This window comes from Notolepis coatsorum, assembly GCF_963971535.1.
Source record: "Notolepis coatsorum genome assembly, chromosome: 14".
NCBI classification, from domain to species: Eukaryota; Metazoa; Chordata; class Actinopteri; order Aulopiformes; family Paralepididae; genus Notolepis; species Notolepis coatsorum.
Genome location: NC_140178.1, coordinates 61794416 through 61806938, shown reverse-complemented (window position 1 = coordinate 61806938; position 12523 = coordinate 61794416). Strand labels below are relative to the sequence as shown.

Below are 12523 nucleotides of genomic sequence, written 5' to 3'. Positions count from 1 at the left end.
TGAAGTCCAAGGGCATTACTGTCCATCTCTCCAAGTCTCTCTTGATGTTCTGATTTATCTGTGTATAGTTTGCCTCAAACAGTTTCCCCACCCCTCTCGTGATGTTCACCCCTAAGTATTTAATCTTGTCCATGTCCCATCTTATCCCGTACTGTTCCCTAATTTCCGTCGTTGGGGTATAGTTCCATGCTAAGGTCTGTGTCTTTGTCACGTTTAGTTTGTATCCTGAGTAGTGGCCATATTCCTTCAGTAGATCCATCAGTGCCGGGAAGCTCTTGTCTGGTTGCCTCATGTATACTATCACGTCGTCCGCAAATAGGCCTAGTTTATATTCCGTTCCCTTTATCCTTACTCCCTTAATGTCCTCGGTCTGTCTGATCAGTTGTGCCAGTGGTTCTATGAAAACGGCGAAGAGCGTTGGTGAGAGACAACATCCCTGTCTGGTTGCCCTCTCTAATCTGATTCTATCCGTCAGGCTGCCATTCACCTTAACCCTCGCTGTCGGTTCTTGATATAGCGCCTTGATCATCTTCATCGCCCTCCCGTTCAGTCCGAACCTCATCAATGTTTTATATAAAAATGTCCAGCTCACACTGTCTAATGCTTTTTCTGCATCTAGGCTAATCAGTACCGCGCTACCACCTTGTTTTTGTATCTCCTCTACTATGTGTAATGTCTTTCTCACGTTGTCCTGTGTCCGTTTCCCTTTAATAAATCCAGTTTGATCTTCGTCTATAATGTCTGGCATAAACGTCTCAAATCTCTTTGATATTATCGATGTATACATCTTGTAATCCACGTTGAGTATGGACACGGGTCTGAAACTACTACATAATTCTCTATCCTTCCCTTCCTTCGGTATCGTGGTGATTATGGCTTCCTTCCACGAGGGGGGCATTTTGCCCTCTTCCATCGTGTGTCTGAACGCCGCCCCTAACATGGGTGCTAATTCCGTTCTAAATGTCTTGTAGAATTCCGATGGGAATCCGTCGCTCCCCGGAGATTTGTTGTTTTTAGCTCTACTAATTGCCTCTTCCAGTTCTCGTTCCGTAATTATTTTATTTAATTCTTCATTCTGTTCTTTCCCTATCGATGGTAACTCTAGCTTCTCCAGATATGCTTCTATTTCCTCTTCTCCCGCTGCTTTTGGCTGTGTGTATAGTTTCTCATAGTATTCTCTAAATGTCCTCTATTTCAGCTGGGTCTCTCAATATTTCATTAGTCTTTGTATCCCTTATTGTGTGTATCGTGTTCAACTTCTGTTGCGTCCTAATTCTCCTAGCCAACAGTCTGGTCGCTTTTGGTCCCCCTTCATAGTACGTTTGTTTCATGAACCTCGCTTTCTTTTCTATTTCCGTCAATAATTCCCTATTTATCCTGGCCTTTACTTCTTTGATTTCTCTGAGCGTTTCCTGTTCTTTTGATATCTGGTGTCTCCCCTCTAGCTTCTTCAGCTTCCCTATCAGATTGTGATATGTCTCCGTTCTGGCCTTCTTCAGCATTGCTGTCTTCTCCATCAATTTCCCCCTTATCACCACCTTCATTGTGTCCCATAGAATGTTCGGATCTACCGCCCCGTTGTCATTTTCTTCCTTATACCTGGCTATCTCCTCCTTGATCTGACTCACCACCCCCTTGTTATTTAATATTCCTACATTTAGTCTCCAGATCGTGTTCCTCCGTCTCCCTTCTAGATCTACTGTCAGATATATGGCACTGTGATCCGATATGTCCGCTACTCCTATTCTGCTCTCCCGTACCCTGTAACTGTCCCCCGTCGTCATCAAAAAGTAGTCTATTCTCGCATATGTCACGTCAGGGTTTCCGTTAGAAAAAATTGTTGCCGGCCTCAGTGTCCGGTAGATTTCAATCTACCGGTCAAATGAGAGAAATTCCGGTCAGTTTATTGAGCTTAAAAACAATTGATAGGCAAAAGAATGACAACAAAACAAAATAATGACATCATCAAGGCATGTAGATTTATAATATTTTTACTTAAAACTAGGCTACTTTTGCGTATAAAGTCATTATATTCCAAATAAAATAAGTCCCGAGACTCGTGCTGCTGCCGACTTTAAATCAAATAGGTGTCTGTGGGCAGTCGCCCGACATTAATAAACAAGTCTGTTATAATCACATTTTTATGAGCTAACGAATTCCGTTATATTGGACATTTGTATTAATTATATCAAGCGAAGAACTGAGAAATTTGGCAGAGAGAGACGGCAACATTATCGTGGGTTTGCGTGACGACTCTCTCTCTCCACCTCCCAATGACTTATTTGCGAGAGTATGTCGATGCAGAGCAGCAGATTCAGCTGTTATTGGCTCTTTTCTGGGGACCGCACAGCAGCGCCCCCCACCCAACATTGAATTGAAAATGGCTGAATTGGAGTACTGCTGGAGTACTGCATTGTGCTGCTGCTGCTCCGGCTCTGCAGCTTCACAAGAGTTCGCACACCCAGCACTAAGCTCTCGCTGACAACGTCGTTGTCATTAGTAGAAGCAACGATGAAACAAATGTAATGATTGTTTCGTTCATCGCATAGGCTATTTAATTTTAGCCTATTTTAATACAATTCAAATAATCAAATTGTGCTTAGACTCAGGGAATTATTTTCACCGGACATTAAGACCGGAGAGATTAAATATGTCGGACTTCAACAGATTTTGCCGGTCAAATACCGGTAATTACCGGCTAACGGAAACGCTGTGTCACGTGCGGGTGTGAGTAATGTGTGTATTCCCTGTCCATGGCGTGCATCCCCCTCCAAACATCTGTAATTCCCATTTCCGTCATCTGAATATTCATATATCTACTGATTGGTGCCCGTCCTTTTTTAGTACTCGTGGTGTCTAGGTTGTGATTCAGTACTACATTAAAATCTCCCGCGCATATCAATATCCCTTCTAGTTCCATCACTATCATATCAAAAATGGTCTCATATAAATCCCTCTCACTCTCTGGGGGTGCATAAACATTCACTAACGTAATCATTTGACCCTCCATTTTTCCCTTCACCAGAACAAACCTTCCCTCCTTGTCTCTTACTTCCTTGATCAATTCAAATTTGACTGTTTTTGATTAACGTGATTACTCCTCTCCTCGGGTTCCGTTTAAAGGAACTATAGTATGCATTTTCATATCCAAATCTCTTCAGTTTCTCATGATCCTGTGCTACCAAATGTGTCTCCTGCAGAAAAATCACTTCCATCTCACTTTTTTTACATTTCAACATCACTTTGCCCCTCTTTATTGTATTATTCATTCCATTAACGTTTAACGACATCATTTTTATACCTTTACCCATTGTCATCTTTCTTCTTCTTTCGTCTGTCAGTCCCCCCCATGTCACATTCATTCCCCCCTCCGGTTGTAGCCTCCGCTCTCTTCACCGAATACATATAATGATTAACATAAATAAAAAACATAAACTTTACATAAAGTGCTCCCAAGGCGTTCGGGGGGTCCCTGTGTCCCCCCCTGTCCCCTGCTGGTGTGTGAGGAGTAATTGCTCTCCTAGTGAGAGGCCTCCTCCTGACGGCTTGGGGGTTTGAAACCTTTACCCCCAACCGCTCGTCATATTTGTCCAGCCTTCTTACTGTTTTTATTGCTGTCGAGCTCCTGGTCAAAAGCGCTCTGTCCTTCATTCTGATCAAAGACCCCGATTTCCTAGGTCCCTCTCAATGTGGCTCATATGTTCCAATGTCCCTCCTTCCTCCCAAACCTGTGTGTGGTGTCTTCTGTGTACCCCTTCTTACTTTCTTTTCCTCCCCTCTATTTTCTATGTGATGTCCATTTATCCCCTTAATCCCTTTAATCCCTTCCAACTGTGTTACTCGCAGCGTGTGTATGTATTTGTTTCAATATGTTCTGTGTTCCGTCTATCATACTGTTGTGGCTTGATTGTCGTTGACACAGCAGGAGACGTTATTTCCAATTTCAACAAGCAATTTATTTAAGAAGAGAAGTTTTAACAGAAGAGCTATGGATTAGCAGACGGTCACCATAACTGAAGAAAAACACTCTGACTTCCCAACTACACGTGCCCCCAGATAATACCTTCCCAGCCCTGCCCCAACATGACGGATATGATGACGTGACATATTATATCAGATATGACATGACGTACATTAAGATGACACATAGATTTAACATAGGAGAGAGAATAAAAACAGAAGATAAGTCTAAAGGTTTATCGTCCCTGAGACAAAGCTGGAGTCAAGATTAAAGCAGAAAAGAACAAGATGTGATTTACTTGAAATGTCTATCTGTCCCATACTTGAGGTTGTTTTAAGAACATCAGCCAGACTGTCGCCCTAGTGTCTTTGAGCACTGCTAGTTGACCTATATTAACACTTTGACTGCCATGAAACGTGTTTTGACGTCATTGCTGGCCATGCTCAAGTTGCCGGGGACGCTGTACAGCGTCCTTATATCAATATTTCAAAAATCTGCGATCGGATTCATATGTCCCCTCCGCTGGCCTGAGATCCACCAGCAGGACCCACTGAGCTCTCTGGCGGTTCAGGAGCGCCATCTGGTGGCCGATCGGCGCAATCGCTTTAACAGGAAGTGGCATAGAGGTTGTGCTACGTCCGTAGTACTTCCGGGTGCTCGCTATAGGTCCCGCGACTCTGGCTCGTCACGCTACACAGTGATCGATTGCCAATAACTCGATAAACAACATGATTTGGACGTATATACCATTATACAAGCTGGAGATGGACCGGGTAAATTTACATCCCATAATGATAAGATTTCAACTCTACGATGATCGCCCAACGGCGCGCGGAGACTGGGGTGAGTTTCAGCGTGTAACGTTACCGTCTTCGATACTAACTGCTATTATCAACATTTGACCCACATTAGATGATTGGTATAACGCTGCCCACGGAATTATAAACGGCCCCTAGCCCATCCGGTCAACATCAGATGACGTGTAGTAACTTCTAGAAGTACGTCTAGTTGTAATTTTTTATATCGCGCTGATTGCCATAAAACTGTATTGCATCATCAATATAATGTATTTGGGGCTATAGATCACGTTCTGGAGAAAGCTGCAGAAAGAGATGAAAACATACTTATACATTAGACCATACTTTACTATGAATATGTGAATGAAAAAGTTTAACGTTGCTACACAATGAACAATACATATAGGACTTTGAATGGGCCCTAATAATGGCAATGTAGCAATAGAATTTAAAAAGTTATAGCCCTGCAAAGAAGGGGACTTTCTCCATAGACAAATAGCGCTGGCAATCTATGGTATATCATGAATTTAACCTTAGGCAACCAAAGTGTTAAACTAGTCCACCCCCGTATACACATTTTCCACAACAATACCTAATTATATTTCCATTTATTTCCTCCATCAGCATGTGTATTATGTGTCCATGTATACGTTATGTTCGTTCCTATATCCTGCCTCTACCTGGGAATGTGTGTTTATGTATATGTTATTTCAGTTTCTATATTTTGTCTCTATTTGGATAGTTTTTTCAATCTCTTGTGCGTGTACTCATCCGTTCGTCTCCTCTCCCCTCCTTCTCCGTCTCTGGCCTCCTCGTCCGTCTCCGCATTCGGTCTGTCACGTCTCACCTCGGCCTTCTCCTCTCTCATCCCTCCTCTCCCGGGTTTCGATCTCCTACTCTGGTCCATCTGCGTGCTTTCTCCAATCTCTGCTGCAGGCTCAGCGTCTGGCCCTCCTGTCCCCTTCCTTCTCCGTCCTCCGCCATCTGCATCCCCCGTCGCCTCATCTCCTCCCGCGCCGTCGCGTAGCGAGGTCATGGGTGATTGGAATTTCATTCCGTTTTCTTTCAGAATTCTCTTCAGTCCCGCGTAGGACCTGCGTGTTATTGCTACCGCTGTCGAGTAATCGTGATCAAACAACAGTCTTTTCCCCTCGATTTCTATCTTCTTGGTCCACGCGGTTCTGAGTATCAATTCCTTAATCTCAAATCTCAGAAAGTTAATAAACACCGCCCTCGGAGGTCTGTCCGGTTTCGGTCTCGGAGCCAACGCCCTGTGGGCCCTCTGTATCCATTTTTTCCAGTCCCGTCTCCTCCAGTTGTTCCTTGATAAGCTTTTCCACATATTGTGTCACCGATTCCCCTTCGACTCCTTCTTTCAATCCCCATATTCTTTTTTTTGTATTTTATTTTTTTATTATTTTTTAAACAAACATATAAACAAACATGACAACACACGATAAGATATACAAGCATTAATTGTCAGGGCACATCCAATGAGATCACCTTTTAGTTAGTTGTCTTATATAAGATATACCCATAATACCTGTTATCTAAAAAAAAAACTACACACATATGCTCAGCTCGAACCCCCCCCTCCCGGACCCCACCTTGAGAAGTACCTCCACTATCCCTCGCACCTAACCAGACACTACCATTATAAGCTAGCTTTTATTCTCTCCACCACTTCTAACCACATTGACATTTTGGATTCATTGAGACCCAGAATTCTTGCTGTAGATATTTCATGGTAAATTACATCGAGATATGTAAGAAACCAAACTTTACGGCAAATTTTTTCCGGTTGAAACCAGCGTGATGCGATCAGCTTTTTGGCTACTGTGATACCCGATAAAACCAATCTCTTTAGCTGTGGATTCACTGCAAACTCAAAAACATCATTCAATAGTAATACCGAGGGGTGTACAGGTATATTCCAAGATACGAGTTTTGATATTTGTTGGGTCACATCTTTCCAGAATGCCTTAACTGGTGAGCAGTCCCAATACATGTGCATAAATGTCCCTTCGTCCCCATTTGTACATTGGGTGCATTTGGAATCTTGTTTGAGCCCCATTCGGCACAGTCTTATAGGAGTCAAGTATGTCCTGTGAATATAGTTAAGATTGATTTGTTGATGATCCGGGTTCCTTGATGTAAGTCGGACATTTGCCCAGGCTCCTTGCCAATCAAAGTCATTTTCCAGGTCTGGTATATCCCTCCTCCAGACAGAGTCAAGTTGGAGGGTTTCATACGAGGACGTTAGTAATTGATGATAAAATTCTGAAACAAAACCTCTCGATGTCTCTCTTGCGTAGAAGAATTTGTGGTATCTGTGGTGTTCAATTGGTCTATCTAATGGAACACCGTGAGACTTCAAACATAGCTCTAACTGTTTGTGAAAAAGCCATGTGGACTTGGTGAGATTAAATTTTTTGCGTATTTCTTTATCACTACAAAAACCCTGTTTGTTAAAAACATCCCCTAATGAGTGTATGCCTTGCTCTTCCCATATAGGGAATCTTATAGGTCGTTTTCCAATTAAGAGAGCATTGTTATTGAATAAGGGAGTATGATTGTGCCATTTTTGTGGGTTAGGATTTTTTTTTTGTGATTCACGCCATATCCGGATCGCATGAGTAATTATGGGGCCAAATTTTCGTTCACAGTGCTTGATTGGTAGTTTAGTGTATGCTATGTCCTTCAGTCTATGTGGGGCTACTATGTTTTCTTCTATTTTTCTCCAGGATGCTAATGCTTGGGAGTCAAACCATGTTGTCAATGGACTTAATGAGTACGCCTTAAAATATAGGAAAAAATCTGGAAATGCCATGCCACCATCTGCTTTATTTCTCTGTGCGGTGGATCTTTTTATACGTGGTGGTTTGTTATTCCAAATAAATTTGTATGTGGAGGAGTGTAATCTTTTCCAGTAACCCTCTGGAGGGGGTAACGGTAGCATTGAACAGAAGAAGTTGATTTTAGGTAGTACATCCATCTTAACTATTGATATCCGTGCTTGTACTGTGTTTTTAAGTTTTGCCCATCTATCAAGGTCGTCTTTGATTTTGTTTTGGATTTTTGTGTAGTTGTGCTTCACCGTTTGTCTTATGGTAGGGAATATTTCCACTCCCAAGCATCTGAAATGTTTTACCATCGGTATCTGTCCTGGGAGGGTTGTATCTTTTTTTGCAGGGGTGTTAAGTGGAAGGAAAGCCGACTTCGGCCAATTTATCTTAAATCCCGATAAATCACCAAAGTCCTCAATCAACTTGAGCAGATGAGGCAATGTGGTGTTGGGGTTTTTCATGAACAATATTACATCGTCCGCATATAAACTAATTTTTTGTTGTGTGCCCTTGATTACGATAGGTTCTATGGATTGGGATTGTCTTATATATTGTGCTAAAGGCTCTAATGATAGATTGAACAGTCCGGGACTAAGAGGACAACCCTGTCTGGCAGAGCGTGATACCGGAAATATTTCGGAGATGATTGTGCCTGTTGTAATCATGGCCGATGGGTCTTTGTATCCCCATATTCTGATGTTATTTCTCCGTGACCTCCCCTCCATGTCCGATATCTTTGTCTCCATCTGTTCTTGTTTTTGAATCGCACACGTTAACACCTCGTGTATCTCTGTGTTCCATTCCTCTGTTTGTGCCGTTCTAGTCTGTAACTCTGTTACGTTTCTGTCCTGTTCCGCCAACTTCTCATCCACCCTTTTGAGTTCTGTATTCATTTCACCTCTGAAGTCCTCCTGTTCCTTCCTCAATTCCTCCCGTAACTTCCCAATATCGTTCCTTATCGTGTCCGTGTTCAGTTTTATCATCGCTGTTATGATCTCCAATATCCCGGCCTGCATGACCATGGCCCATCCTGGCATTCCCGTGTCTGCCTCAGCGGGACCTCCCCCTTCTTCCGCCTGTCCCTTCTCGGCTTCGCTTCTCGTGTGTTCTCCATTTCTCTTTCCTTCACAATCGTTGTCTCTTCCTTACTTCTCGTGTGCATCTTTTATTTTTAATCACTTTTCGGGTCTCTATTTATCCGTTTTTTCACTCATTTGACCAGGAGCCCTACCGCATGTGTGTTACCCGTCTGCTCTCATACCGGAAGTCAAGCATTTTAGTTTTTGCTTTATTACCCTCAATTAGCGGATGTAGTTTTTTGCACCATTTCTCCTGTGTCTATTGAGTTTGGCACTCAAGTTTGGCAGACGAACAATTCCACTTACTGTTGACAGCCGAGAGTGTGCTGGCTTTGGATATAATTGTCAGCTAAAGTAAATGCATGTTTCTCTACAATGCATACCAAAGAAATTATAAAATCTTTCATAATTTCTTAGTGTGGAATATAACTTTTTCCCTTCTACAGCCATGTGGCTCTTCTTCATCAGGGATGGTACACCAGTTTCAGAGTACTGAACTGTATGTTGTTTATCTCCCTCTGGTCCAGGTTCTTCAGCCGCCATAGACAGCCACCTCATGGAGCTGTGTCTGACCGCCGTCAAGTTTGCCCGGAAACAAGGCAACATCGCCCTAGCGACCCGCCTCCTGGGCCAATGCAGTGAGGCGGAAGAGAGCAAGCAGGGAGAGGAGGTGGAGCAGCAGGAGCTGGAGCTGAGCCAGGCCTTCAGACGTCTGACTCTGAAGGGCCCTGTGGGAGAGAAGTGGGGACCGGAGCTCCAGATAGAGAAGGCTAAAGTCCTCTGCACTGCAGGTGAGGCTCTGGCTGCATTTTAAAGTTTCGTTTCTCTTTATCTTGCTCTCGCTCCTACACTCGCTCTCTCTCCTACACTCGCTCTCTCCTACACTCGCTCTCTCTCCTACACACTTTCTCTCTCTCTCTCTCTCTCTCTCTCTCACTCATTCTCCCTCTCTCCTAGGCCAGTCCATGGCAGCCATGGAGATGCTGAGCTCAGGGGCCCTCTCCTACTGTCGTCTGGGGAAGTGTGAGCGCGCTGCCTGCCGCTCGGTGCTCACCCTGTGCAAGTGGCTTCTGGCCGACTGGAAGGACCTCACCCCTCAGCTCAAACAGGTGGGGATCAAAACACCACTTAACACTTTGAGAGCCACTCACGGCTAAACTCGTGTTTACGATAGTTACGCTGAAAGCCACTCACGAGATTTCTCGGAATTATTATTATTATTTTTTTAGCGATCTGAAATCATATTGCATCACGCAAGCCTACCCTAGAATACCCGAGGGCCGCCGGCGATCAGATGTGAAAAAAGCGCCCCCTATCGTCTCCCAGATGGTAAATCACCCTTTTGGAATGGACTCAATGAAAATGGATGGGGGGAAAAAAATATTCCAGTCCACATTTTCCAGTCCACTGATGCAGCCGGAGTTACCAGAGTTCATTCTGGATCCTCTGAGCCCCGCGGATCATGAGTTCTACTGTATACACGTTAGATCTATACACTTATTTTTTCGAATGGTGATCAGGAATTGGAATATACCATTTGGATACCATCTGATGTCAGGTAAGGAATCTATGTTATCAGTGTTAGGATAATCAGACTCGTTTTCGAGGAGATATAAGCTTTTTTGTTATATGTGCTCTATCTGTTTCACTGTAAAATCCATGAGGAAATGAAATCAGCTATTATCAGCACGCGGCTCGAACGTGCGTGCGTGCACGTATACTATTGATCATCTAGCGTTTATTTGAAAACGATTCATAAATAGGCCGACAAATATCAACGTTCTGGAATATTCCAGTAAAAGGCATTATCACAGAATGGACTGTTTTTCACCTGAAAACGGGTGCTTTTCAAAATGCTCTCAAACGGAAATGAAGCGATAAAAAACCAATCTGCCTTGACAACACTGACTGGAAAATGATTCTTTGATAAGCGACGGGCAGATTAGACACATAGCCATAATTTAAAACATAGATTAGGCGATATTAACGTTAACATTGGGAGTGGACCGTGGCATTCAAGGGGGTAAAAAGGAAAACACGGCGTGGCGCTCAAAGTGTTAATAGACTCAACGTGCCATTACTAAAGGCTGGATGGGGTGTAGTACTGACTATATCTACATGGACTGCAATAACCTCACTATTTCTCATGCATTAAGACATTCTAAATGTTTTGATTAAGCTGTTTACATGGGGTGCTTATTGAACGATTCGATTCATATTCATTTACATGCTAAGAAGCACGAGCCTGTTAATGACTGAAGACGTCCCCATTCCACACGACACCCCTAGTGTTACGTCTGTGTTTCCCTCCAGTATTGAACCTCAAACTCTTATGTTGCTACTGTGACTATATTCATGCAAACCTTGCTAAATAAATATTTTTCGTCTGTAAACAAGTTTGTGAACTCTAGAAGTTAGAGCTTGCGTCCTAAAGCAGTTGGATTGCCACGTGTCACAAAATGCTGCAAAAACTCAATGTGATGATGGTGTAGGCTATACATGTCTAAAATGCCCTTCAGTAATGCCACTAAAATTGGAATTCTCCATGTCTTTTTTAGACTAAATTAGACGATTGCTTACTCCCAAGTATGACCTTACTTGGGTAATAGTTATCAGAAGATGGCAATATCCATGTATCAATATCTGAATATGACAGTCCATGTAAGCATAGTCAGTGATTAAAGGGGCTATGCATTATAAATGTCATTTTTCAGTCTCTAGCATTGTATTATAGTAATAGGAGTTTGTATCAATGTGTTTTAGGGTCTAAATACCATATTGGCGGATTGCTCCGATTCAGCCCAGCCCCTCTCTTCCTCTAGTAAATCGGGTCATTTTGATTTGAAGTCCTGAGTCACGTCATTCGGCGCACAGTGATGCGATTGGCTCTGTGGTTGGAGCTAATGCCCGCCCCCATTCTACCTAGACTAGACAGCAAGTGGAGCTGCAGGGCCGTGCGCTTTGGAGGGAGAGAAAGGAAGAGAGAGCCGAGAGGGAGAGAAAGGAGAGAAAGGAAGAGAGAGGGAGGGAGGGAGAGAGAGGGGGCACTTGGGGGGGGGGGTACCTGCCGGCCGCGCGCCACACGGGAGATTGAAAGAAAGAAAAGAAAAAAGTTGCCCCGTCTCATCAGCGAGAGCCGAGTGGGAGAGAAAGGAGAGAAAGGAAGAGAGAAGGAGGGAGGGAGAGAGAGGGGGCACTTGGGGGGGGGGGGGGGGTACCTGCCGGCCGCGCGCCACACGGGAGATTGAAAGAAAGAAAAGAAAAAAGTTGCCCCGTCTCATCAGCGAGAGCCGAGTGGGAGAGAAAGGAGAGAAAGGAAGAGAGGAGGGAGGGGACCAGGTGGAGCAGGCACAGGAACTCCTGTGCAGAGTGGAGACGGAGTGCGCCAAGGTTGGCCTTAGGCTAAATGCCAAGAAAACCGAGGTCATAATGTATAACATCCTCCCGGATCATCCACCTCTAAGGACAACAGGAGGCTCTGCTCTAAAGGAAGTCAGTGATTTCAAGTACCTGGGCTCGTGGGTCAACTCGTCCGAGCAAGACCTTAAAGTGAGGAAGGCACTTGCGTGGAGGGCTCTGAACGGCATGACCAGTGTGTGGAAATCCAACCTCCCCCGTCAAATCAAGCTCAACCTCTTTCATGCAACAGTTGAGTCTGTCCTTTTGTATGGCAGTGAATGCTGGACCTTGAAGCCCACCCTGCAGAAGTCCTTGGATGGGTGCTACACCAGAATGATGCGTGTGGTGCTCAACATCAACAGGGATGAGCATGTCACTAATGCAAACTTGTATGGGGGGGTGCTAAAGGTGAGCGATAAAGTGGCAGTCAGGAGAATGAGG

At 44.0% G+C, this 12523-nt stretch overlaps 1 protein-coding gene across 2 annotated transcripts in view; it reads left to right on the top strand.

Annotated features, from left to right (window-relative positions):
- The window catches only part of smg1 (SMG1 nonsense mediated mRNA decay associated PI3K related kinase), a 474356-nt gene that overhangs the window by 229746 nt on the left and 232087 nt on the right, over positions 1-12523 (top strand). For both annotated transcript variants that reach the window (XM_084329910.1, XM_084329909.1), the window contains exons 29-30: positions 9211-9474; positions 9641-9792. In XM_084329910.1, coding sequence (XP_084186036.1) covers positions 9211-9474; positions 9641-9792 — 416 coding nt within the window. The remainder of the gene's footprint in view (positions 1-9210; positions 9475-9640; positions 9793-12523) is intronic.